The sequence below is a fragment of the Eucalyptus grandis genome, chromosome 10 (assembly GCF_016545825.1).
Source record: "Eucalyptus grandis isolate ANBG69807.140 chromosome 10, ASM1654582v1, whole genome shotgun sequence".
Lineage (NCBI taxonomy): Eukaryota > Viridiplantae > Streptophyta > Magnoliopsida > Myrtales > Myrtaceae > Eucalyptus > Eucalyptus grandis.
The window spans coordinates 37,478,417-37,505,778 of record NC_052621.1 but is presented as its reverse complement, the minus strand read 5'-3'; the positions used below and the strand labels follow the sequence as shown (position 1 = coordinate 37,505,778).

The 27,362-nt window shown below is 40.4% G+C and overlaps 4 protein-coding genes across 5 annotated transcripts; 1 reads left to right on the top strand and 3 right to left on the bottom strand.

Annotated features, from left to right (window-relative positions):
* Positions 1-6,294: 6,294 nt before the first annotated feature.
* LOC104423200 lies at positions 6,295-7,349 on the top strand. Its single transcript, XM_010035684.3, has one exon. The coding sequence runs from the start codon at positions 6,416-6,418 to the stop codon at positions 7,028-7,030; it is 615 nt and encodes a 204-aa protein (XP_010033986.1). The 5' UTR covers positions 6,295-6,415; the 3' UTR covers positions 7,031-7,349.
* Positions 7,350-9,319: 1,970 nt separating this feature from the next.
* Positions 9,320-10,439, bottom strand: LOC104423199. The gene has a single exon (XM_010035683.3). It carries the CDS (start codon positions 10,317-10,319, stop codon positions 9,753-9,755), a length of 567 nt encoding a protein of 188 aa, XP_010033985.1. The 5' UTR covers positions 10,320-10,439; the 3' UTR covers positions 9,320-9,752.
* Positions 10,440-13,757: 3,318 nt separating this feature from the next.
* Positions 13,758-23,099, bottom strand: LOC104423198 (F-box/LRR-repeat protein 14). The gene is made up of 16 exons (XM_010035682.3): positions 22,943-23,099; positions 21,651-21,953; positions 21,404-21,532; positions 21,085-21,292; positions 20,307-20,453; positions 20,107-20,181; positions 19,622-19,693; positions 18,574-18,648; positions 18,032-18,103; positions 17,875-17,946; positions 17,366-17,437; positions 16,771-16,842; positions 15,822-15,965; positions 15,338-15,409; positions 14,731-14,877; positions 13,758-14,288 (listed from the first exon to the last, which is right to left on the bottom strand). The coding sequence occupies exons 2-16, from the start codon at positions 21,846-21,848 to the stop codon at positions 14,104-14,106; spliced, it is 1,740 nt and encodes a 579-aa protein (XP_010033984.1). The 5' UTR covers positions 21,849-21,953; positions 22,943-23,099; the 3' UTR covers positions 13,758-14,103.
* A 2,509-nt stretch (positions 23,100-25,608) lies between these two features.
* LOC104423197 (triphosphate tunnel metalloenzyme 3) lies at positions 25,609-27,023 on the bottom strand. 2 transcript variants are annotated; one of them, XM_010035680.3, is made up of 2 exons: positions 26,734-27,023; positions 25,609-26,507 (listed from the first exon to the last, which is right to left on the bottom strand). In XM_010035680.3, exons 1-2 carry the CDS (start codon positions 26,747-26,749, stop codon positions 25,759-25,761), a joined length of 765 nt encoding a protein of 254 aa, XP_010033982.1. In that variant the 5' UTR covers positions 26,750-27,023; the 3' UTR covers positions 25,609-25,758. The 2 variants fall into 2 exon arrangements, with proteins under 2 accessions (XP_010033982.1, XP_010033983.1); XM_010035681.3 differs by having other exon boundaries at positions 25,609-26,498.
* Between the last annotated feature and the right edge of the window lie 339 nt (positions 27,024-27,362).

The following is a 27,362-nucleotide window of genomic DNA, read 5'->3' as shown; positions in this document are numbered from 1 at the left end:
ACTCGCCGCCTGAAATACCATTTGAATTCCATGGGCTCAAACAGAGGTTTCGCGGTTCTAAAACAATAGGCTGCTCCTCAATTCAGCGTGCTCCCCATGTTTTGGTTCCCAACCAATCCAAATACGGAGAAAAAAAATAACTTCGGCAAAAAGTAAGAGGTAAGAACCTAAAAAAGAGAAAAAGAAAAGAAAATGAAAGATCAGTTCCGACGAGCTTCTTATTCACGGCATGTATTTGTGATTTGCATAATGAACCGTCGGCAATTACACAACGTATAGGTTTTTATTTAGAAAGCTACGTGATTCAATGAACATGAAAACATATTAAATCCCATCTATACATCGGTCGGCCGTATTATATCACATTATTGTATTTTGAGTCCCTTTCATATTTCACATATCGTCTCACTTATCATGAAAAGAAATCAGAATTATCGGAAATTACAAGTTGATAGAGGAAAAATAATCTACGTGATCACTTAATTTGATCGATCAAGTTAGCTCAAGTTAATCTTTCCCATTAAGGTTGTCGTAATAAGCTCCCTAAATGGTGAAAATGCTTTGTTTACATACTCCAAGTAATTAGCCTATGTACCTCAACTACGTCTTTGAAAAAAAAAAGGATTTTTGTACCAAACATCAGCTATAAAATTCATTTCCACTTCACAACCGGTTTGAATCTGAGAGATGACGCCTATGCATCTTCAGTAATAATCGGCAATAATCAATTATGCATACACGGAAATATTTGTCCCTCTTTCTTGAGAAACATGAAATAACTTAAGTTGATAATGTGCAAAAAATCCTTTAAGTCGGCAAACCCGTATCACAAATCAAAACTTTGATGTAAAAGGCACAAATTACACTCGTTTCATGACTGTACAATACATACATGCGCAGGGCGCATGCCCACATATATTTGATCATTGTATAATTTGATGAGATGTTTTGCACATTTCGCTAGATATGTCTGAACCATTCGAAATAGAACATAACTTTCGTTTGTCAACATCATGACTTCTGATACCTATCACACCCGCCCTCGTGCACATGAAAACGACAGTGTGTCTGGACCCTTTCGTCCGTTTCCTACTCGAAGCCGATTTTGCGCCATTTTAACAACAGAATTCCCTTTCATTTTTTCCCTGCGTGGTTGTGGTCTCGTTTTTGTTTTTCCTTTTAAGTAGCCCTCTCTTTGCCATAGAATCACTCTAGATAGTATGAAGGTCCTATTGACAAATACCCTGCGACATTACTTAATTAAAAATTTAATATGACACTTTGAAGACGGGAGGATTGCATGTTTCAATAAAGTGCTTGCTTCGAATCTTCTAATTTGGATTTCCAAAGCAAATTTATTAAGATTTAATAAGCTCTCAAGGAACACCCCCTGATAATTTTTCATAATGCTTAAATAAATATTGCCGAGTTTATTAGGTGATGTGGTCAAATTTTTATTGAATTTTTAACAAGTAAAATGGTATTACCGTTGAGCGAGAGCTACTCGTGTGCGCGAGGAATATGTGAAGTAGATTGAAGAAAGAAAATGATAGTAATCTTTCAAGCGGAGGAACAAATGAGTTTAATTATTTTTTTGTGGCGGAAGTGGGTGTCCAAGGTGGTGAGCGGCTCTGCTAATTCTTCCTCATTATTTTATAGAGGATACTTTTTAGAAGGGAGAATAAGCGAGATCATAAAATAAAATCCCTAGTTATATTAAATTCGATATCATTTGATAATATAAAATCTTTAAAATTGTCCTGGTGTTTTCCAAGCGTTAATGTTACGTCCGCAATGGGCCAACACAACACGTAAAAGCATGGCCCAATAGACAGACATGAACGCCATCCTCTGATGTATCTTCAAGCCAGCAGCCGACGCGAGGGAGAGGGCGGCACGAAAGACTTCAAAAATTGGTGAACGTATGGGGCGGGACCCGCGTGAAGACCGACTATTTTTCCGGGCTCTTTTGACCTGCAATACAAAAGAGTCTTATCAACTATCAATTAAACCCTATCTGTATCGAGAAATTAGATTTGTTTTAAAAATATATTGATTATGTATAAGATGAAAAAGTTTTATCCTTTCAAAAGAATAATTTTTCATTTTGACTTCAATGTTTGTTCCATGCAAAATTCGACAGAATATGATCATATAGATAAACACTGTAGAGGTAGAGCAATTAAAGTTGGATATTTTTTATGTCGATGAAATTATCAAAAGAATATTCCAAGTCGAATTTATTAATATGGTATTTATATCAACGTTAATTTTAAAGTTTGGATTTAATAAGATAGTTAAACCGTTCTGTTTCGTATGGACTTCCGGCGTGGAACTTTTACTTGACGCCCTTTATTTCTCAATTAATTGATTGCTAACGTGTCAATAATTACAGAAGATAAAATCAAAGGAGGCAGTTGGAAGAAAAAACGACGGAGGAACCGACAAGCTTTTCCGAAAAACGACAACCTGGGCACGGGCTACGAAGAAGAGTCAGGAGATGGCGCGAACCAACGTCTCGACACCTGGCAGCACGTGGCGCTCATCCGCTCACTGGTTCGTGATTTACAATGTGCCCCTACCCTCGGAATGGACCACAGGAATTGATCTCCACTTCGAACAAACGGAAAAGTCACTATCGAGAACGGCGGGTCGTGCAGGTTTTGATTGGTGAGCTGTCCAACCGGATTGGTCGTTTGCCTGCCCAACTTCCGAAGGAGTCGTTTTCAATTTCTAAATATTATCCTGCTTTTTCTTGGTGTTATTTTTAATAAAGAGAGGTGCTTAGTCTTACCCACTTCCAGAGACTTTGAAAGTGACATCGCCAGTTGCTCAAAAAAAAAAAGAAAAGAAAGTGACATCGCCAGATTAAATGATAAAAGTTCATATTTATATTAAATATTATCTATTGAGCGTGCCTCTTACGATTCTATTTTGCTAGCGTGGACCTCTCCCAATGCAAGAAAAGTTTTTGTATTTCTAGATAGAGTAGCAAAAATCGCATTAGGTACTAATTTATGAGATCTTATCCTTATCCTTTCTCTTTGTTATTTTACTATCTAATTGTACTTAAGGATTTTTTTTTGCACTTTTATTATGATAACATAATCCAAAGTTGTTCCTACTTTAATTAGTAGAAAGAAACTTTTATTGTCACTCTACATTTCAGAGAGAGTCTAATATTGTACAAGTGTTGTGATTGTGATTCTGTTTTTATACTGATGAGTTACTTTATACTTTGATAATCCCTTTTATGTGTACCTTCTGCAACTAACAATACGCCAAATAATATAATATCTATACTAAAATGTTTCATGCTCAATTTCAATAATTTTTTTGTATGATAAGACATGCAAAACGGGACGTAAACGCATAGGCATTGATAAAAAAGAGAACCTTCCCCGTAGCTGATTTTTCTTTGAAAGCATGCATCGGTCCTAGAAAGCGATGGTATACAATGGCGGCTGCTATCGCAGTCAACATCTGGAGGAAAAATCTTTTCATCTTGAACCAGAAGGCCTAAAGCTTGACCGTAACGCAACGTGGTGGTGATGGCATACCTCCATACCGAATTGAATTCTTTAAAGAGTTGCTAACCGGAAAAGTCAAGTTCAGCAAGTGTCAAATCTTGATATTCTATGGTCATAGTAATAGTACGAATACGTATAGTACAAATACAACGGATACATGAAAAATTGCAAGCTACAATGACTCATACGAAACTTTTAGTATTTCCCATGCTCATTTCTTAAATTCTACGGTATGGTTTCTCAAAATTTTCCTCTTCAACTTAATTTTCGATCTACGAGTTATGCAAGTATCTTGAGATATTACTGATTAATTGTGTCATTGGCAAAGAGTCGGTACTTCAAAAATAATTTTTTTTTACGTATCCCACAGAAATAAATTCCATCCGATAAAATAATTTTATATTTATGCTAAAATGTTTCATGCCTGATTTTAATAATTTTTTTTGTATGACGAGACATGCAAAACGGGACATGAACGTAGGCAATAGGCATTGGTAGAAAAGGCACCTTTGGACGTTGCTGATTTTTCTTTGAAAGTACGCATCGATCCTAGAGAGGGACGGTATACAACAGCGGCTACTATTGCATTCTACGTTCGGAGGAAAAATCTCCATCTTGAACCGAAAGGCCTAACGCTTAACCACACCCTCAGCGTGGTAGTGATGGCATATTCTTCATGCCGAATTGAATTCTTCAATGATGGAGTTGCTAACCAGAAAAGTCAAGTTTAGCAAGTGTCAAATTCTAATATTCTATGATAGAATAATCATCGTCTCATTCTTATTCAAATAATTCGCACAAAAATGAGGTAACCGATTATTCTAGAGAACATTCAAAATAAGAAAAACATTATGTACAAATGAGACATACTTTTAATTTTTAAAGTATTAATTACAAATAGTACGCATACGGCACATGCATGGAAAAGTTTGCAAACTAAATGACTTGTACGAGCCTTCTAGTACCTCTCGTATTTACTTCTTGAATTATATGATACATTTTCCGAACATTTCTTTCTTTACCTAATTTTAAGATCTAACATAGATTATGCGAATGCCCTGAGGTATTTATCGATTGCTTGCATGGTTGGAGAAAAGGTCCATACTTTGGAAACTAAAATTTCTTTAATTAATATTATATTAAGTATCCCGCCGACTAACAATTCCATCCAATATTTCTCAGGATACTCCGGAACTCAGCATCGCCTCTGTCCTAATGTTGATTGAGCCACGCAAGAACGTGCCCCGTCAAAATAAGAAAGAAAAAGAAGAAACTATGATTAATCGCCGGATTGAAGGGAAAAGGCCGGTCGACAAAAGACGGAAACGAGCAAAAGAGCTTTTTCAAAATAGGGACCAATGGACCATGGTATTTTATTCTGCCAACTTGCGGTCGCGTTGCCTAATGACACGGTGGGGCCCACGCAGAGCGTGGCCAGACCATGCAGTTTCCGAACAAAATCCAAGGGCGGGCAGGCAGGCACACGGTATTCTCCCTCGTACGTGGCAGTCTTGCAGGTATCTCCGGATTCCGTTTGACGATGGCGCCAATCTCGGCGCCTAACTTGTATTCGAGGAATACTGCGCCCCCCTTCCGTTTCGTTCCCAGCGCGTTCGCTGCACCGCCAGGACTATAAAAAGTTCTAATCAAATAATTAGTCCATAATACAATGATGACACTTTTAATTGGATGGTCCGTCCGTCTAATGCTTTTAGGGGAGTAAATTGGCGTCCGCCAACTGTCTAGTGTCGTGACTTAGCAATTTTTTTCTATTGGCATGACCGGCTTTATTAAATAGAGACGAAATAGATCGGTTCGATTGCAGTATAATATTTCATTAGAAATTACAATGCAACAATCATTAGTAAAATGGATAAAATTTTAATTGGATATAAATCGAATATGCTGATGTAGATTCATCCGAGTGATTATTTAGTTGACAAAATCCATGAAATAGGGCAAATGAGTCAAAATTAAATCATAGAGATTGAATTATTCACTTATGAATCGTGTCAAATAAGTTAGGTAAAGAATTCGTTACATTTTTCTTTTTGTTATGTTAAATTTTCATGACTCATGCTTTTTGACTTTTCTTTTTAACATTTAAAAGTCTAAAACTTTAACAACATTCAACTATCCCACACATAGATACATATAATTTTTTATTAGTGTTTCGAAATTTGAATAACATTTAAGATTTTCACAAGAGAAGATAATTCAAACTTTTGCTTAAATACAAATAAATAGGCTCAAAATTATTACTTGAACGCAATCAACGCACGCCTAAATTCGTGAATTCGGCGTGGTATTCGTGCCGTATCGGAATTTACCATCTTCCTTCAGGCCGTTTGGCAGTTTCGAAATTTTCTATTAAACCTTAAATTGCCTTTGCTAAATCTAACAGCTAAAAAGGCATAAGATTTGAATGGCGTAATAATTTCTTCACATGAGGCGAGTGTTAACCTTGATCCCCACGAAACTTGGCACCCCAAAGGCAGCGACACGTTTCCCTCGGGCCCACACCTTCCTTGTCAAGGAAAACGTCGCGTCCGTTACACTCTCCACGGAGGGCGCGTGATAAATGGAAAGTTCGGACGGGACGCGGAAAGCGAAACCCTAACCACGGTTGGTTTCCCCCTCCCGCCCGAACAACCGAACCAAATTTGTTACCACATTAAGCCCGAATCCAAAACGGGCCCTATCTTCACACAAATTACGAACGTGCCACCCCTCTCGACCCTTTATATCCCCTGCTTTCTCCGCAGTGCTTTTTAATTTGCCAAATTGCAGACTCAACCCTCTCCCTCTACGAAAAAAAAAAATCCAACCTTTAAGCTTCTTCTTCTTCTTCTTCTTCTTCACTGAGTTTCCTTACTGGTGCGGCCATGGCGACCTCGTCGAGAAGCAGATCCAGAGGCCACCTCTGCCCCACGTTCCACGCCCCTTCCCGGTCGATCGCTTCCTCGTCCTCCTCGGGCTTCGCTTCGTCGAGCTCGAGCTTCTCCGCGCGGTCGTCGACCTTCTTCTCCCGCGGCGCGTCCCCGCCGCGCGTGAGGATGTCCGGGCACTCGAGCCAGTCGTCCTCGTCCGTCCGCTTCTCGATCGACCGGCCCACGTCCCCCGGCCGCTCGATCTCCGTCCGGAACCAGATCGGCGGCGGCGGCGGCGGCGGCGGCAGGGCGACAACAGTGCCGAATCAGAAGAAAACGTGCATGTGCTCTCCGACGAGTCATCCCGGGTCGTTCCGGTGCGCGCTGCACAAGAACTCGAGATCCAACCCCCAGCATCACTCCGGGACGTACAATTCCAGCAGGAGCTTGAATTTCAGGAGATCGGCGATGACGAATTCGCTGGTGAGGATTGGCGGAGTGGAAGGCGACTTGGTGAAGAGAGCGCTCGCTGCTTTGATTAGGCCGTCTTCGCATCAACTCAGGCGCCGAGCCGATTTCAAGCCGAGACCGAGCCGCCTATCGACCATGTCCAGCGCCGAGGATTCCTGAGTTTGTTGTTCTAGTGGATCGAAGCGAAAAAATTTGTTAATCTTTTTGGGCTTTGGAGTTTGTGGCAGAAAGTAACCGATCAAAGGGTTTTTGCTAGGCTCTTTTTTTTTTTTTTTTTTTTTTTTTTAAATCGAATTTGTTCCCATATTTGAGGGGACCAAATCAGTAAAGATCGCGGCTTTTTGCTGTAAATAGATGAGAACCGTGGCTGAGTTTTTTTGGCTTTAATGTGAAGGGACAACGAAATAGAATTTGCCCCTTTTTACTTTCATTGGTCCGTAGAGATTTGAATACAATTGTGACGATTCATTAGGGTCGATTTAGTCGCTGATCTGCACGTAAAGAGGCTAAAGACGTTGTTCTGTACATATATACCATACTGTCGTACGTGTTTTTAAAGGACGGGACTGCGACATTATTCTTGAACTGATTGCTGAATTGAAACTGGAAACAGAGTGAGATCTTCGGTGTTTATAATTACAGAACAAGGGCAATTTTTCTTTGGTTTTGTATCTTCCAAGGACTGTTGTTTTTTGACCCCTGATAGTCCCCTCTAATGTAAATTAAAACGGGTTCTAGTTTAAAAATCGCTTCTGTGTTAACAAGATCTAACCCCCATCAGGGAAGTGCATGTTCCGGGAGAGGTGACAGTGTTGCAGGTTTATTTGAGATAATGGCCCTGTCATTCTGGGGGACATGGCCAAAAGGAAAAGTGGGGGACATGGCCATGCCTGATGACATTAAACTAGGGTTTTGCCTGGTGCTATGTGTCTTCTGACATGCTTTTGAAAGCTGTCTCTATTCATGGCATTATACTTGATGAATAAGCCTGCCTGGGAAAGAACCTGCGCCGGAACAAGTTGAAACCAGGCTACCGAACCATGCCATTACACTTCCGTTTGTTTTCCACCGCCTAAAAACGTCGCCTTGGACTGGCTGACTAATTGCGATCTTTATAATTTGTGCACGATTTGATCAGATGGCTATCTTCATTGCGATGATCTAATCCTCAAAATGCTTGTGGGGGTATCAGCACAAGATGGTAAAGAAAAAAACTTCTGTTTTTGCAGGCCTAAAAAAAGAAAATTCGCAAGATTTCAATAGCAATCCATGCTTGAATCCCAGATATTGTGCATGACAGATACTTAATATTGAATGTTGGGAGGTTTTTAAGAATTTCTGTGACACTTTAGAATTCAACTTAAGCAACAGGCATTAAGCTGTAGATAGTTTGAAGTTGAAACTAATAGCGACTTTGCTGTATGTACGGCACGAGTTCACTGGTGAGACGGGCGCACCTCCATTTTTCAGTTCACGCCACTAGAAATGAGCCCAAATTGACTATGTTCTGTATCGAGACATCAGAAACGAATCGGCCCTATACATTTGAAGGCCCTGAAGAATATTTCATTCTTTACTAGAATCATGCCATCCCTGCTCATTTTCTCAAGAGACTCTGAGCTTCTACAGAGACAACTTATTTCAAGTGCACGGTGTTTGTTAGATTCACCACCCCGCGAAAAAAAGGGGTTGTGCTTAAACGAGCACTGTCCCCAACACATAGATGTTTGGTGCAGTAATCGACTCTGTTTCATATTGTGTACCCCAGCTGACCGCTTCTCCGGAAACAAAGATCTCTGTGGTTCTAAAGTAAAGTTAATACATGAGAGAAAGTAAAAGATCTGTTGGAAGACTGCAAAGGGCTGCTGTGCAGTGAAGATTAAGTATGTCCATATGGACAAGCTATAGCTATGCTGCATTATTAGGACACGAATTCCAAAACAGCCCACGCTTTTTATGCGGAACTTGGATTCGCTTTTGTAGGCTTTCTGTTATGGCCGAACCCCACAATGGCTCCATGCCATATAAAGAGAAACTATAAGTTCACATCACATATCCAAGCATCTGTTCGGAAGTATTTACATTAAGAAGCTATATATTGGTATTCTGTAGCTGATAAATAGAAGATAAATCTGGTCAGTTTGGTTTGTTGCTTAGATTCTGGAAGTGGCAACCTAATCTGAATAGGAAACCATATTCCCAACAAACCAAACAATCATGCTGCAATCATGAATTTACATCGCCGGTTTTCGATGAACTCTGTTGTTCATAATTAATTATCACGAATATAGTGTAGTAACAAGCAGGGACTATCTTATGAAGGGCTCAAGCTTAACCAATTTAGTGTGTTATGTGCAACACCAGGCTATGTCCTCACTACTACTCTGATGCCAATGCCAAGATAAAACTAATAGGAGATTCGGAAATTGGAGAAAACTCAGCATCATCTGAAATTCAAAACGTTGCAGTATAGTGCAATTTAAGCTTTTCATAGTAAGAAAACACGACAAATCACCTACTGCTCTGGTCTGTCTTGTACATAGCTAACGATATGATTCACATACAAAAAGCAGGGGAGACAATCTGATAGCTGATACAGAAGCTTAAATGATGAATTATGTGCACTCCCTCGCCCCCCGCGGCACTAAAGAAAGATACTAAAAATAAAAGTAAAGGAAGAGAGAGAGAGAGAGAGAGAGAAGGTACAAGGGATGTGAGCAAGCTAATTTGATACACGCAGGGACACTATTAATTACCAAGACTTCTTTTTGGTGGAAGAACCAAAAACCCATCTCTCACCAACTATATTAACATTAATATCCCATCTTGAAAAGAGGGAAAAGGAGTCGAAACATTGAATTTACCAAAATCTGCAAGACCTTCATGTTGGTTTCAGATCTTGGAACATTGTATCCCACCTGATCTCCTCAACACCATTTGACCAATACCCATCATCCACGTCCGCTTTGTCCTCTTTGCTCAATGCATAGACCACTGGATAATCAATTGAGGCACTTCCATTTGTGAGAAGCAGCCTTGGTGACTTACTATTAGACGTGGCCGGGGTCAGCTTCCTATTTCTCTTCAACATTGCACCTCTCCAATTACTGCTGTAAGGAGGCCTTGGAACCACAACAAGTGCTGATTTCTCCTGATGAACCCAGGTCCGGACGTACTTGGTTAGATACCTCTTGGTCCTCTTGATCGCTACAAGGAACCTCGAGATGGGCCGAGGTGAGAATCTTGATGATGACCCTTTCTCTTTCCTTGCAAGCTTGAGGATTTCTAGTCTGTGCTTGGCTATGGAGATCCCCATGCTTTGTAGGAACTCATGGTCGAAGTAGCGAATGTCTTCTTCTTCCAGCTCATTGTTGACAAAAGCAAGGCCATAGTCATAGACAAGTGAAGGATCAAGGCCTGTTTTGGATAGCCAAGAGAACCAGTCCATGGCTGATCTGAGCAAAAGAGACACAAGGGATGGTGTTACTGGAAAGGCCGCTATATAGTAGAGAACCGGCAGGGGAGGGGATGACTTTGCTGGGGAGTTGTGATCTCTATTTTTTGAGGAATAGCTTTGGTTTTATTGATTGGATGTTGATGGTAGTTGGGACTTGAGAGTGACTTGAGGAAAAGAAAGGCATGTGGGGTATCATTCATAGTCATGTTCCCTCCAAGAACAGGCCATGTGTTATCAAACTCTTTAGGAGTGAGGCCTAAGAAAATTCTCACTGAATCCAATTGCCCATCAATTATGGCACGGTGAAAAGCAAGGATCAAAAAGAGCAAAAGAACAACTTGGTGGGTCTCCCCAATTATACTAGCTTGTCTCAAGGATATTTCGCGGTCTGTGCGGCCTGAATGGACTGAAGACCCTGGATAGCGAACTCTAACAAAGGAAAAGTACAACTGATGACCCGCCAAATGGGTTTGAACTAGTCTGAGGGAGATATTTCGTATTTGCTGATATAACTTCAATGTGTCAATACCAGTCTCTCATGATGTTCAGTCTAAACTTTAACACAAGTGCAGGGCATATTCACTTCCGACTTAGCCTGACTAGAAAATATTAAATCTCCAACTTGCTAGCCTCGCATACAATTAGTATCAGCAGTGAGATACACTTTTGTTGTTTTCTTAATTCGACCTTGAATATATATCCAGGTTCAAGTTACCCTTTTCTGCAACCAAGCTTTTGTCAAGTTTCAATGGGTATTTCGAGTATGACTAATTCATTAAGAAGTTCGTAGATTGTGTCAAGGATTCAAGCTATTATAATAGGCATATTGGTCACCGACCAATTTGCGGAAGCTTTTCTTCTTTTCCAAAGATTGATATCGGCCCCGGATGGACTCTTTTAGCAGATTGTGAATCTACTTTTTGAAAGAGAACGCAAGGTCGAGAATATTTAGGATAATAGCATGACGCCAAAGGGGTTTGTTTGAATAGGAGGGTCATGGCATCACTTCATACCAGTTCCGCCATCACTAGCGCTAACTACTTGTACTTAGGAGACTTTTCTAAATCGGCGGCCTTTTAATTTAGAATATGTATTCTCAACTGCAATAGATGTTGATGTCTATTGAGGCCAGTCATCTGTACTTTAATTATTCTTTCCACAAGATAACAAGGAAATATAAAAGTCGAGCATGGCTTGTACGCGGTCAAAAGTTGATAAAGAACTTGCCGTCTACAAGTCAAAAGGCTGAAATACTTTGACCAGTGTATCGAAAATTACGAGAAAACGCGGTTTTGATTGAGACTTTCCAAGTGTCTAGTCTTTTGTTAATTTATTCTCAGTTTCGACCCTGATAAATCCTCGTCTAGAAACGGCTCGTGAGGCACTAAAGGTATCGCTGATGACGGCAGGCAGCAGCAGCAACAACACCAAGAGGATTTCTTTATGAACGTCTTTCAATTTAAAGATACTCGAACGGGGGTTTGAATGGAACAAAGTACCAGTAACATTAGCATGGTCTTAGCATTGCTAGAATCGACTTGATGGACTAAAACCGAATACACATCGTATATCAACTCGAAGCCTACATCAAAGTAAGTGATCTCATCTAATTGATGATTCCTAAGCATCGACCATCTTATGTGCGATAACCCAAGTCTAAATGATGTCTTCTTCTGTTCGTCTGAATGTCAGCACTTGCTTTGTCTCAACTGAAGAATGATGGGGATTTTGTTTTGTTCTCTTTTTTGCTTTTTGTTCTTATATAATGGTAGCAAGCCTGTGAGTGAACTCAAATACTCCATATGACTAGCTGCTTTTGTCACTTGAAACATCGAAGCCCTATGTCTTTTGTCCTCAATTTTGCCTACAGGCATTCACATGGCTATATCAACTTAGGTTTTGGACTTAAAAAGTGCCTTCACGTGACTAGACCCTCACAGCCACACAGTACTATTCCCACGTGAAGGGCTCTGCTCCCTTCGACACATTCATTGAGCACTTACCCTTTTAGAATCGGAGCCTTATTCAGAGCCAGTAAATAGGACGATTCGCGTGCATCACCCCGTGCTGTTAAAAGAGAGAAAACTAGACGCGAACAAAATCCCAAATCAATACTTCGAAGAGAAAAGCTTTTCCACTAACAATCCCATCCTCACGGGTCGAGTTAAGACATCGTTACAAACTAATCGCATCTATGACATCAATAGCATAAATTTTTGTAGGTTTTTCCTATAGGAGTTTCTTAAATATGTTTGAAATATTGTGGAGTTACTGACTGAGCCAACTTGTCTATTCCTTCGTCCGACCAAAACCAAGATTGACGTTTTCGCGTTTGAAAATCAATAGCCATATGAGAGTCCCCTACGTATGCGAAAAGATAAAAGAGGAACCGTGAGGTTGAGTTTTGGACGTAATGACCGGGGCAGCAAGCCAACAACTCCGAGATAATAATCTTTGTATCAGTGTCCATTTGCTTTTGCCTTGCGTGTGTTACGTGTCAAATTATTTTTCATGGTTTGACTCGATGGTGGAGACGTGCTACTTACTTTAAAACAAAAATAAAAATAAAATAGTCGAGGAGATACCAATGATAATCAGCGAGAGTGATCATCATCAGTGACTTGTGCAGAGAGTTGTTTAGTGGGAGGAGCAATCATCATCACCAACCAAACCAACTCCCATAATTCTAACTGAATAATGCGTTGGAAGTTGTTAACGGTCATTATAAAGATCGGGGTTTGCCTAGCATTTGCCCCCCAATGCATGCGTGCGAGATCGAAGAAGATTCAGACATTTGTATATGATCATTACAGAGATTTGAGATGAAAGCGGAATAATAATTAAACATTAGAAGCATCATCTCTTCCAGCCCCTCAAAACTCACACAAGAAGCAATCTGATCTCTTGGGACGTGCTGTGAGAACTATATACATCATGCCAGGGATTAAATTAGTGTAGCCACGTTCATTCATCCAGCTTGAGAATGAGTTATAATATGGACATGGAGGAACGCAGTAACAGTGTTTCGAAACGATTAAGATCCAAATCATGGAGATTAAATGCCTCTCGAGTTTCCTCGTCCATCCGAGGGTGTAAATTTCAGTCAAGTGAGCCAGGGGTATCACTCGCCTAAAAAGAACGGGACTACAAGATTTTAAGTACATTCACTTCCAGCAAATATTCAATAGCATCGCTTGGTGTCGCCTGGGGGAACAAAACAGCATGTGATTTGCCTATGGCAAGTCCCCGTAATGGAATGACCGGACCACTCGTGATGAGCCGAGATCGTTGAAATGAAACTGATGACCGACTTTGCAACATCACTCTGCAGTCGACTAAACGTAGCTTTTGCCAAAAGCCAACAGATCTTTGTCATCCTTTCTGGATTTAGTCGTACATTATCCAAAGGCAACGGAGCATAAAGGACACTTGAGCAATGTTGAAGACTGCTCTTCAAACAGTTTTCACAAGGAAATAATACCAGATCATCACATAAGGTGTCTTAGGAAGAGCATTTAACACCCATGCTTAGGAAGCTTTATCTACATTTTCTTCCGCACAGAAACATATTAGCGTAAAAGAAAGCTTCACATGGAGCATAGATAACCGAGAAGCAATCCCCCATCAGCCTCGAGTACTCGAGCCCCGCATGAGTCCAACTCGGGCCTTGCAAATATTTACAATTTACCAGTGGTCCCTCACCACCAATGTATCACAATCCCATATTTACATCATCATCCTTCCACTCGACAGCAATTATCTACAAGGAAGAGAGCTATTCAGGTCGGACGATTACGAGGTCGGGGAGATCAGTTGATTGAAGCTTCTTGATGTCACCTCCAGTCACCTTGCAACTATCCAATGTCAGCGACCTTAAATTTTTCAGTGTCTTCAGATGCCGTAGTCCAGCACTTGTCACGCGAGAATTAGACACATTCAATGACACTAGTCCAGTTAACCCTGCATTCACATGAAAACATTATAAATCCAGTGTGGACAACCAACTCAACATGTTATCCATAGAACCACTGATTTATCTCAGAAAAGCTAAAATAAGTCCATGTATATGTAACTCAGCAAGCATTTTTCTCCCAATAGGAAATCATTCACCAGATTAAACACAACCTACTAGCGTGTACCAGTTTCCTTTGAACTTTCAGTAAATAATCTTAACTTCACTTTCACTGACTTCTAGATTTTACCATCACTTAGGATACTCCGCATTCCATAGCTATTACAGTTTTCACTTGTTTCTAAAACTCGCAATTTATTAACTAACAGCCGATAGCTCTGTGCACAGCACATTCAAAGCTTGACTGTGCACCAAGGTCATGTAATTCTCAAACTATATCTGAATGAGCCCAAGTTCATATTCTTTACAAAAACAGAGGTCAGGAAGTACCAGAAACCAATTCCAGGGTCTTGTCCGTCAAATTGCAGTTCTGCGATAAGTTTAGGGAAGTGAGAGATGAAAGATCTTTGATATTCTTCATGCCTGCATCAGTCAATCCCCCACCACATATTTCCAGGGACTGGAGTTTCTTTAAGTCTGACTCAATAGGCACAAATGGAAAGGTATCAAAAAAGATGTAGAAGCATCAGTCAACACTCACGATGGCCTTCATTGATTAGAATATGCACAGGAACGGTCCATAACATAGCAAGGAAGTTGAGCTGTCTATACGCATTTTGCATAGATTAGTACACATTTAAATTAAATGCGCTTAAAGATAAATTTGGATTTCTATTCAGCAACACAACAAACACTACTGCTCAAAGTTGAGGTATCTGTTTCACAATCAGAAGCATCTTCATTACCGATATTTCTTAAGTATCACGGTTCACCGGTCCATATGTGCATGCCAGTTTCACAGCATGTCCATGATAGCGTGCTTGATTAAAAAGGCCCCTGTGAAAGTGCTTCTACCAGAGTGTTTTACCACCAAATAGTTCATCGTACAAACTTGACAAGGAAAAAGAAGAAAAACCACAATTAGATAGGAACATACTTCGCAGGTGGGCGGTTCCAGAATCAGTGATCCGAGCTCCAAAAAGATCAAGGTGAGTCAATCCAGTCAAACCTAAACTCAATGACATAGAAATCAGTCCATGGAAATTATGAAGTGCCGTGCAAATCATCGTTCAGAAAGTTCAGAAGGTCAGAGCCATTCTTGAAAAACTTAAAAAAATCTAGGCTGTTAAGACAACTTTATCTTTCGAGGTAGAAAGAGCTAAAGGTAAAACAGCAAGTACAAAATGCAAAGTAGCAGTAACAGAACAAACTAGAATGCACATTTAAAAAGAAAAGGAAAATTTAAATACACAGACCCTTGCTAGTTGTTCACAGTTTACTCAGTAGATCATTTTTCAATATACTGAATCCAAGCGATCTCAACCCCCACCCCATTGACAACACCTTTCCTATAAAATAACCCAATCTTGGCTCAAGGAGAAAAAATAAAGTCTTATCATTAAACTGGTAGAAAAACTTGCCAGTAAGGGCAGCAAGTCCAGTATCTGTGACGTGGCGAGCATCCAAATTAAGTGATTTAAGGGAAGAAAGTCCAGAAAGTTTTCTTAACCCTCCATCTGCAACCCCAGTGAAGGACAAATTGATACTCTCTAGATTGGTCAGACCTACAAAAGGAAGATATACAGATTTGACGTGAGTGAACTTTGAGTATATTAACTAAATCAATATTCAACAGCAACCACAGAAGAAATCACCTCATCCTCCATAATGAATTGTAATAAATGACCATGGAGAAAGCACAAGCATTTTCTTGGGTAGAAAGACGAAGAACGACAAACTTATACAATATAGCACTTTGATCACTCAAGATCAGGGTCAGGAACCTGAGGTCTATGTGGAAACATGGAGATGCAAATGACTCAGCATCCTGAGACACCTTAAACTTCAAGTCAGTGTGGTTAGGAAGATGTGAATTGCAGGCCTCACAAATGAAGAAGAATGCTCCATATTAAAGCTTATTTTGATCTCAGAATTTTATTGCCCCTTCTAAATCCGGACGGACTACATCTAGTTCAAGTTTGAAAGACAATTACCCTAAACGCGAAGGGACAAGGGAAATGGATAGTCTCTCTTAATTTATGTCATGATTAGCTCCACTTTCTAAGAAACAGTCCAGCAAAAATGCCTAAGCACAAGCTAACATCTTTCATAGTTCTTATATGCCAGAAAAACAAATTAACTCTACCAACGAGCACAGAAGAGAATGAATATCCAACAGAGAAAATATTCAGTAAGACAGTCAAGATTCCTATCTTCGAATTTCCTAGAATATGTAAGCAACCAAGACAGATCAGAAATTGAGAAAGAATGCCCAATAAAATCAAGCAACACTAGAGAAAATGTACAATGCACTCAGACAAGTCATCTATCATTTATTGAATTGACTTCAGAAATAGGCAATCGCCTCACCTGACAGATGGTGGAGCCCATTGCTTGCAACGTTGGTATCAGACAACACCAAGCATTTCAAACGCCTAAGGTCTACAAGAACACAATTCTCAGTGCCAACTTCAGCAATGAGGCTTGTCATAAAAGCATGAACAGAAAGTACAACAGGAAGGAAATAAATGAAACACCAGATTAAGAAGGGCAAATGAATAAACTTCAACCTCCATTTCAATTATACATGAATTGAAGCAATCCAAATAATATTAAGGAACTCTGGGGCTTTAACTCGACATAATCCACAATAAAGATGTATATGCCCTCCAATAGATACGAAAAAATCACAGGTTGAATGATCAAACTAGGATACCCTAAACATCGACACCTGCAATTGAACAACACTTGACTTTTGTTGAAGTGCACATCCTATTTTGGGTGGAGGGGACTTTTATTTTTGTTTTTGTTTTTGTTTTGTTTGTTTTTTTTAGGGGTGGGGGGAGTTGAGGTGTTGGAGTTTTCACTCCTGTTGATGCTGAGACCTTAATATGCAAGGGATTAGGGTGGCAGAGCACAAGAATGCAGAGATTTTAAGGGAAAAAAAGCATACTGAAATATCTACCTGCCAAATTAACCAGACCTCCATCATCAATTCTGCAAGAATCTAAGTTCAAGCTCTCCAAATTTGTCAACCCTGCTTTAGCAAAATAAATTATTACATGTAGTGAACAGACAATATAATAATCAATGCTAACTCCAGAAGACATCATAATAGATTTAAATACAGAACATATTCAGAATACTATCTAATAAGCATAGTAAATAGTACATACTTCACAAAGGTAAGCAGTTGCAACTCTATTAAGTGAAATTGCACCATGACACTACCATATTGTATATTGACCACAAATTTTTAGTCCTCAAGCGCAGCTTTTGAACAAGAGACTGCTAAAATACGATCTTCCAAATCAAAGCTAGAAGACAGCTTAAACAAACAAGACTGACCTCCACACACGGTCAACCACTAATGTAAGACATTTCGCATATAGATCTCTTATACCAGGAATAATGAGAGATTTCTAGGAAACAAAATTCAGACTTTGAATTGTACAAAGGGAAAGGATGAAGTACCTCTCAGGTGCACCAAGCAAGCATCTGTGATTTCATTGAAGCCCAAGTTCAACACCTTCAAATTACCAAGTCCTGTGCAGTCAACAAACGTGGTTACAAAGCAAAAAATATAACCAGCAACATGATGTAACCAGAATAATGATTCCATGCAACTTACGGGAAAACTTGTCACATCCCTCATCAGTGAGATGACATCTGTTAAGATTAAGATATAAGAGCCCTGAGAGAGCTGCATGAAAAGAGGCCAGGTCAGCTTCAAAAAACATAAAAAGAAAAAAAAAAAGACACTCAGAAACAGAGAAAGTCCAACTGCAAGTTTTATCAGGAAGTATGTACGTTAACCTATCTGAGCTGGGGAATACCTAAAGATAAGTCAAGGACCACTTTGATCATCCAGATTATTAGTAAAGACCAAACCAAACAGCTAGAATTTGGAAAAAGAAAAAGAATGCTTATTTTTTTCTCTATCAATTATAAACAGTATAACATTTCAATAAAGGAAGAAGCAAAACCTACTCCATATGAATATTAGTCTTTTCTAGCAGATTATCCTTTACCATTCTCATTGGAAAAGTCAATAAGCAGTCTCCAGTTTCTTATAGGGCAAAGGGGAACTTATATCCACCCACATCACCCTGTCTACCCAATGAGCTATTACGATAGGTAATATTATTGTAACAGAATTGACAAACTGAAAACCTGCCAAGGAGTCCAAACACGCTGCAGTAACATCTTGACATCCCTCCAAGTTTAATATAGAAAGCTTATGGAGGCCTGCAATGATTAAAAGAATCATTGTATGACTTGGGTGCACAGGCAAGGAGTCTCAGCAATAGGAATACATTAATTAAAGACAGAAGCCAAAGAAGATAGCTACACAAATAAATTCAGGTTGCAATATGTAAGTAAAAACTATCTAGTATATCAGAAAGATCACAACTTCTCTGGAGAGAAAACCTGGTTTCAACAAACTTAAAAAAGAAATTACACTTGAAAATGCAATGGAAAGAAGATTTCACATTATTTCTTCATTGATGAAATGACTTCACAAACATTGCCCAAAACCAACCAGTCATGGCTAGCCACGCTTTTCCTAAAATTAACAGACTGAATTTTCCATAAACCCTGCTCCATTCTATACGTTCCATATTTTCAGTCAGTCATTTGAAAGCTCTGCATACATATATTATGTGAAGACATCAGCAAACACAGCGGTTGCTTCATGAATTTTTAAGTATAAGGAACCGAAGTCAACTACTGCAGCAGAAATACCATTTGCCTCTGAATAAAGCTTGTGGGAAATCCTAGCATGTAGATATGCTATATCAGTGCCATTTACGACTATGTGAAAAGCACCGGATCTTCCCGAAACAGCCAGGCGCAAGCATAGTTGTAAGTAAAAGTTCAGAAGTAGGAAGAAATGGTTTGAATGCGTAACACATGCGTTACATATGACTATGCTAAAACACATAACAGAACTTTATGCTGTCAATTTACTCTTTACATTTACCATATTTGGCAATCAGTCAATTTCATGTGATTCACCAGAAGATCTTCTCCAAAACAGCCAGGCACCAGGGTAGTTGTATGTAAAAGTTAAGAAGTTGGAAGAAATGGTTTGGATGTGTAATGCATGCGTTACATATGAGTATGCTAAAACACATAACAGAACTTCATGCTGTTGATTTACTCTTTACATAAACTATATTTGATCATCAGTCAATTTCGTGTGGCTAACAGGAATTACCTTTGAGATGCCTGACCCCAGAATCTGTAATCTTGCTGCAAGAAACTTGCAACGATTTCAAGTTTATAAGGCCTAAAATGTCAAAGATGATAAAAAAAAAAAAAAAAAAATTAGTCAAGTATGCTGACTTCTGAATAATTGTGATAATCTAACGCAAGTGTATCACAGTACACATCCATATATGTAATCCAACTCCAATGTCTTTTACTATAAAGGTTTTAAACTGGACTCATGCAATCATCATGCAAAACTCACAAAAGGAGAAAGGAGCTGTACATAATCGAAGGAGGAGAACAACGAGGGTTCACAACCTATTGAAAATATCAGAGAATGATTTATCATATCATGACAAACAGATTAAAATTAGCTGAACTAGGCATCGTGTGCAACCACTTTATTTGAGTATTGACTCCAACACGAGGAAGACCTTCACCCAAGTACTAACAGTAACAGCATATATAGACATTTCTACAAAACATAAGTACCTGAGAGTGGCCTCATATCATCATCTGTTAGTGAATTACACCACCTGATATTAAGGGATTCTAACTTTGTTAGACCTGCGAGACATTTACCATAGGAACAAGAAAGATGAGAAATAGGATAGGTCTAATCATATCATGCTGACTCCGAGAGGAGATCAATGATATTCACACCGGAACCAATGAATACTTCAAGTGCACACCTTCAAGATTATTGAGTCCACCATTAATTTTTGGACATCTCTCCAAATCCAACTTCGCCAAATTAATCAAGCCAGCAAAGGCACTCAATCCTTTTCTTGTAATTTCATCATTTCTCCTAAAACTTAGGGTTGTCAAGTTTGAGAGGCCTGCAGAATGAGAAGTGTTGTCACATTTATCCATGGCGAAGGATCTCCATGAACTTATATCCCTGTGATACAAGACCAAAACAGAATGTCCAAAACACAGCCATCCACATTGTACATATTGGCTGAACTATACCACTGAGAATTTTTATTTGGGGGAATGTGCGTTCTATAAGACGCACTTCAAAGGAACAACAAGCTAAAAGGACATGATCATCAAATAGATTAATAAGCTACATATGGTATTCATGGCAGTTTAGAAATCATGCAGCATTGTACTATACTAGTCAAGCCACAGAATCATGTTAATATAGTCACTGGGCAAGTACCAATTCTGCTTAGCCTCCATATGAACTATTTGAGTCACAAGATGTTACAGTCCTTTGTTGGATACCGCATGGTTATGCATGTGAGATTTCACAGGGTCGAGTCTGGAGATCTTCTCTAGATTATTTACTGCATTTTTAATGTATCGCATAGAAAGTATTATTTCACTTATTTTAATCAACTTTTTCACACTGCCATGAACAATTTCTCCGGCTACTACAGGGGCAAAAACAGTCTTCAAAGGACCAAATGAATAAGCATGGAAATTGAAAACAAAAAACTAATGGGAAACACTGCCAGGGCATACCACTAAGGTGTTGCACCCCTGGATCTGATATCTTCTTACAGCAATTAAAATTCAAAGATTGAAGGTTTGCGCAATCTTTTAGAAGAGTTACTCCATCATTAGAAACCTCAGATCCAGAAAGATCAACAGAAAGCAATGATGATCCTTGAGAAGAAATGACATCCAACCACTTGTCATCAACTCCAGGGTACTCACCCAAGTGCAAATCCTGTCAAATCCAGCAGAGAGAAACATCAATTAGATATCACCAGGCATGATAGCATCGACAGAGAAGGACCATTTAGGTATAAACCATGCCGGCCATATCATAAGGCATTACCTGGAGAGCACAATCTCGAAATGCTTCAAGAGAAACTTCGTCCAGACGCCGAGAAAACACCAATTCATTGAAGATAAGCTGAGTAATATCCCTTGGTAGCTTTGAGAAGGTCCTATACTTTCCAATATCCTGTCAGGAGAGAAATATGTGAAGAGAAGGCAAGGGAGGGAAAAAATGTGGAAGCACACATGAATTGGGCCACCAGAGGAAGCTGCCTTCCACATTGAAAAATGCAAATTGAAAGTACCTCAATTATCTTCTGGACACATAGGTCCATAAGAGACGGGCATTTTCCTCTGTCATGCTGCACATCACTGAAGGAACGAGAAAATGAAGTCCACAGCCACTTTGAACTCGGACTCTTGGTACATCTACCAGATACACCTCCGTGAGCCACATCTTCGTCGTCCTGTTGATTCCTCTTCCTAGAACAAGCTCCCCCCATTGAGGAAATTCTTCGAGTCAATACAACAAAAGCCTCATGAATAATAGAGCACAGTGCTACCGCAATCCATTGTATCACCCAAAATGAAAGTGCATTTATTATCCCCTGTAGAGTATAAAAGAGACATCAAAGCATGACCAGTCAGCCTAAACAGTCAGCTCACAGCAATAACAATGAAGTATTTAACCATGAAATATAACGGCCCGTTGCTCACGACAACAAAAAATGCAGGGGACATGCCCCTCCAGAAAAACCTCATTTTTATTACATGAACACTCATCACTATGTACCGACTTTCAAAGACCATATAAAGAGACTACTCTGCTTGTAAGAAGAGACAAATCAATCATCCCAGTCTGACCAGTAGGCATTGGGAAAAGGTGAAGCTTCAAAATAAACCCATGGACTGCAAATTTTGCACATGCATAGGTGAATTACACAGATATAACAGAATATCAGCAGCATAAACCCTGCATAGAACAGAATCCTTTTTTTTGTTTTTTTTGTCTTTTTGGATAAACATAACATAAAGTTTGAAATCACCGAAATACCACTAAAAAGGGGAAGCTAAAGCAAATTGGCCCCCGGTGAAGTGAACTAAAATCGCCTTTCTTTTTCAGTTTTTGACCTCCTAACGATGCATTTCCACTGTTTCTCTGAAATCTCAAAACTTTTCCACGAGTAAACTCGTTAAAGGGAGCAACTTTATGAAAGAAAGGACCCAACCGCCGTCCGAAACTCCGGCAGAATCCGAGTAAAAAGAACACGACGCCGGCCAACAGAGAGCTCAAAAGCCCAGTTCAAACCAGGAAAAGTAGCACAGCGTGTAAAAACCGATGAAAAGAAAACAAACGGAGCGGTCGAAATTTATCACAAAAAAAAAAAAAAAAAACAAACAAAGTTAAACTTATGATCACAAACAAAACGTCCTCACTTTAGGGCGGAATCTGTCCGGCGATCATGGTTCTCCGAGACCTTAATCCCCGCAAAAACCGATGAAAGAGAACATCGCAGCGTCATCTTACCGCTAAAACCACACCTCCCGAATAAAGCGAAGCGAGAGAGAGAGAGAGAGAATCGCCATCGATCGATACCTCGTCGTGATCATGACGACTGAACTCATCGTCCGACTTCCATCGCCGGAGAGAGAGAGAGAGAGAGAGAGGAAGAGAGGAGCTCTCGAGAAGCGAAGGGAAGAGTGAATGCTGATGAAGAAGGGAGAAGCATCGACACCAACTGCGTCTCCCTCCGCACCTCTAGCTTCGGGAGGCCCGAACCACGGAAGACCGCCACGCGCAGCTTCGGGACCAGTGACGAGTGGGCCAGGCTCGGATTTTGCTTAGGAGCTTAAGGAGGAGATAAGGCTGAATAGCCGGGGGAGGGACGGGAGTCCGGCCCCACATTTCGGAGGGGATCGTTTTCCCTCCGCCTTTGCTTTATCCACGGGGCTACGTGGGGCCCCCAGTATTTCCCCTGCCCTGCCCTTGCCGGATTACGCACGCAAGATTTAATATTGATTCTTTAATTAATGAACCGAATCGGGGGCTAATGATAGCTGATTATTACTGTACCAATAAACCACCAATCATTTAATAGTCGGGCAACGCGGGTCGTACGAGCCGGCGGGACGAAAATGTGCGTGCTTCCGAAAGAATACTGCGTGCTCGTCCTTCCGATCTCTGACATTTCGCGGGCGGCACGGGTCGGTCCCTCCCTCTCGGGTCGGGCGGCTTGTCGTACCTTCTGTGCCCCGACAGCGCTCTCTTTCTTCCCTTGAAGAAAAGGCAAAAAGGCCACGGAAATTCCGTCGTCCATCGATCTGCATGAAGAACTTGAAATTGGACCGTGGATCACGAAAGCTATGACCATAATTCGGTTGAAATCGGCCAGTGTTGGATGTAGATGGGTCTTTTTGTCTTTTTGTATTTTTTTTTTTTGGTTTCAGATTCTCGATTTGGTGAACTTTTTAGAGGTGATGGTCACTGTAAAGTTTGGAATGTCAGTGAGTTCAGATATTTTGAGCAGCAGATGCTGATGCTCCTAAATGTACTGTCCAACCTGATCCTCGGAGATTTTTTTTCCCTCCCCTTTATGGCTGGAAGATATCCGACCTCCTCAGTTGATCGAAACGTTGATGGAGGGACAGGTTGGGCGAGAGCTTGGCGTGGCTCCAGTACTACTGCTGTCAATGCGCAAACTCTTCAAAGCTCAGTGAACAGGACCACCATTTCCTCAGTTTACCCACCCATTGTTTACTCCGTTTCAGAAATCCCCACGACACGGCACCAGGGTTTAAACGCGTGAGAAGGGAGAAAAGGGTCGCTTTCGGCCCGTGACGTGGACTACAAAACTGGGAAGAAAGGATAACGAGATTGCTTGTTGGATGCAACGTCTGAAAAAGTCCAAAAGTTTTCTGGGGAGGGAGCCGATCTTGTTGATTGTGCTTGGAGTTGAAGTCTTTCTTTTTCTTCTTGTGCATCCACTAAAAAATGTCCTATCTTGAAACCATGGATCAGAAGTCCATGAACATGATTTTCTCCACAATTGCGTGGATTGACAAGTTGTTTCACATTCTGTGCGCAATGATGTCTCAACCACCCAACTTTTTTCCCCCTCTGATGCAGAATCACATGGGTAAGTTGACACTCTCAAATTACTTTGTAAAAGTAAATCATTTTGGCAGATGTAACAACCGAAACTACTGAGCCCAGTACATTTCTTGTAGATTCATAGATGTAAGTTGTCCCAAAATACTAATCATCACCGCAAAAGCCATAGAAGAATTTATAGCATAGGACGAAATTGTATGGTCCCCATTTGTGACCACAGCAAGTGATTCAGGCAAGTGATGCAATTTGAAGCATACCGTCTGCTGTTCAACCTGCCCGTATGCCACTAAATCAACAATTTCTGAATCAGTCGAAGATTTGTGCTTTCGGACCCAGACAATTCCAGAAACAAAAAAAGAGTAACAATTGATGCACAAGGAAGTGCCGAATTTTAGGTGGCCTTGAATTCCATGCCATTATGGTTGAGCTAAAAAATGAATGCTTTCTGCTGTTATGCAACTGAGCGATCACCCACCATCATCAAATTCATTGGCAAGAGAGTGAAACTTGAAAGCAGTGCAGCGAATGTATTAGTTAAAGCTATTTTGGAAATCAAGCCACTACTGCACTTTGAAACTCTGTCTTAAAGATGATTTAGCACTTTAACACTCTAGAGCATGATACTCTGGGAAAGTTATGCTAGCAAGCAGAATTATAGGAGAGTACACCTTCAAGAACAGATTCAACAATACAATATCCACTTTACCAATCGAGAGCTAATTTCTGTATACCTTCCCCACTCCAGCTTTGCCAAATTGATGATCTCCTTAATGATCCTCAAAAAGCAAAAGCAGCTTTGGGCAATACATAGAGTTATGGATAAGGTTATGAATCAGCACCAGAACCAAATACAGAAGAAACAGTCATCAGAAGTAGTGAATTCTCAGGATTTCTATCTCAAACTGCATCTGAAAGGTGAATCAAGAAGCACCTTTCCTATAGAGACAAATGACAGTGTGCAAAATCCTACAAGCATAATCAATTCTAGACGAGGTCTGCTCCTTATGTTTCACTAGCATTCAAGCAACCGCAAGACAATCCAAGTCAACAGAAGATTTCATAAATCTGCTATGACCAAATGCCAAATACAAAACCACAGCTGAAACAGTAACCACGAGATCTCAAATAACAATTAAATATATCCCAATCAATTAATGAATGCTTACGCTTCATTTCTTTTGCTGAAATCCCACGTTATGGGTAGATATATTATTGCCAAAAGGTCACAAACACGTAAGACACTACACCAAACCTACATCAATTAAAGCACAATAACTGAGGATTTTACACCGCATTGTCGATCAATCAGGCAACTTCCTTGACCGGAAAACTGCAAACTTGTTGACATTTGAATAAGAATACATTATACCATTCTCCTCCAAGAACCTTTCAATCAAAATCTTATCCCTCTCTGGCTCCGCGCTCTCACATTCAATCTCGTAACTTGTCCCGAAATCATATACTGTCTCATCAAGCTCCAATTTCAATCCCTTCCAGTCATACACCGCCCTCACATTCCTAAATCCACCCAGACACACCAACCCCTTCACATTATACTCTTCCCTCACTCTCTTGATTATATCTGACGAACCAAACAACAAAAGGCGCCCTGGATCGTCGACACACGCCCGGCCCACAGAAGGGTCTACCGATTCTTCCTGCTCCTCGACACGGCTGATGCCGCTCGAGATAACGGGTTTGGCCTTGAGGGAGAGGACGCAGTGGGAATCAAGGTCATAAAACCGGAGGCGCAGCGCCGCGAGGTTCTTGACAAGCTCCGACCCCTCGCCGTCGAAGAAGACGTTCTCTTGGGCAAGGGTCTTGACGTGGAAGGGGGAGAGGGCGTCCGAGAGCTGCTGGTGGGCGGTGGAGTCCGGGAGGCGGAGCTTGATCTCCACCTCCATGGGAGCAGAGGAGCTCTTAGGGTTTGGAAACGAGGCTTGGCCGGTGGTGCTGAAATGGAGGGGGCGTGTCAAGTTCTTGTTTTGGTGGGTCTTCCTCCATTTTCCCACCAACCCAACAAGGGAGGAAGGAGCTGGGCCTGCTACAGCTATGGTGGCTGGTTAGATTCGATAGCGAACTGAGGCAGAGAACTTAACAGCAAGAGCTTAAAACGGAGAGACAAATCAGTCAAAAGCAACCAACTCCGAGGATTTTTTTCTGCTAGCAAATGGGCAAATTCAGAATGCGGGTGCTAGAATCGAGAGATTTTGAACTCAGTGGAAGCGCGATTCGATCACTGCGACATCGACATTACGCGAATTTCTGCAAATTACCTGAACTTTTCAGCATCAGGACGAACAGCAAACAGGCTTGAAGGACGTCAATGCATCGAGGGCTATGTCCAATATGTAGGGGCCTGCGTTCTGATGGGCGGTGGCGAGTTCCGCCGCACGATTGCTATCTGCTTGCTCTGTTCGGGGGATTCTCTGGAAGCGAATCGAGTTCGACTACGTGCGGGTCTTGTCTTGTCCTTCTAGAATGAATCGGACGGCGTCGTAGCGGGTGCCGGGAGGCAAGCCGAGAAGAAGAGCATATGGTGAACACTGGCTGCTGATCGAGTGATCTGATCACATGTTTACAAGTCTATTAAAAAAAAAATTATCACAAATTAACATGAATTATGAACGAAATGGTGCATTAGTTAATATGTTAAATTGAAGATTTAGAGATAATGAAAAAGGACAATAGTAGACTCCATTTATTTTGCCAAAAATAAATGATAATAAAATTATTTTCTTAAAAATGATTATGTGTATTAAGCGAAAATTATTTTGGATGAAAATATTTAAATATGAATAATTATTGATAATGAAAATATTTTTATTTATTATTTATTTTTAATGATACGAATAATACATTTTAAGGGATATTTTTAAATCACTTTTTAACGAAACAAATGAGC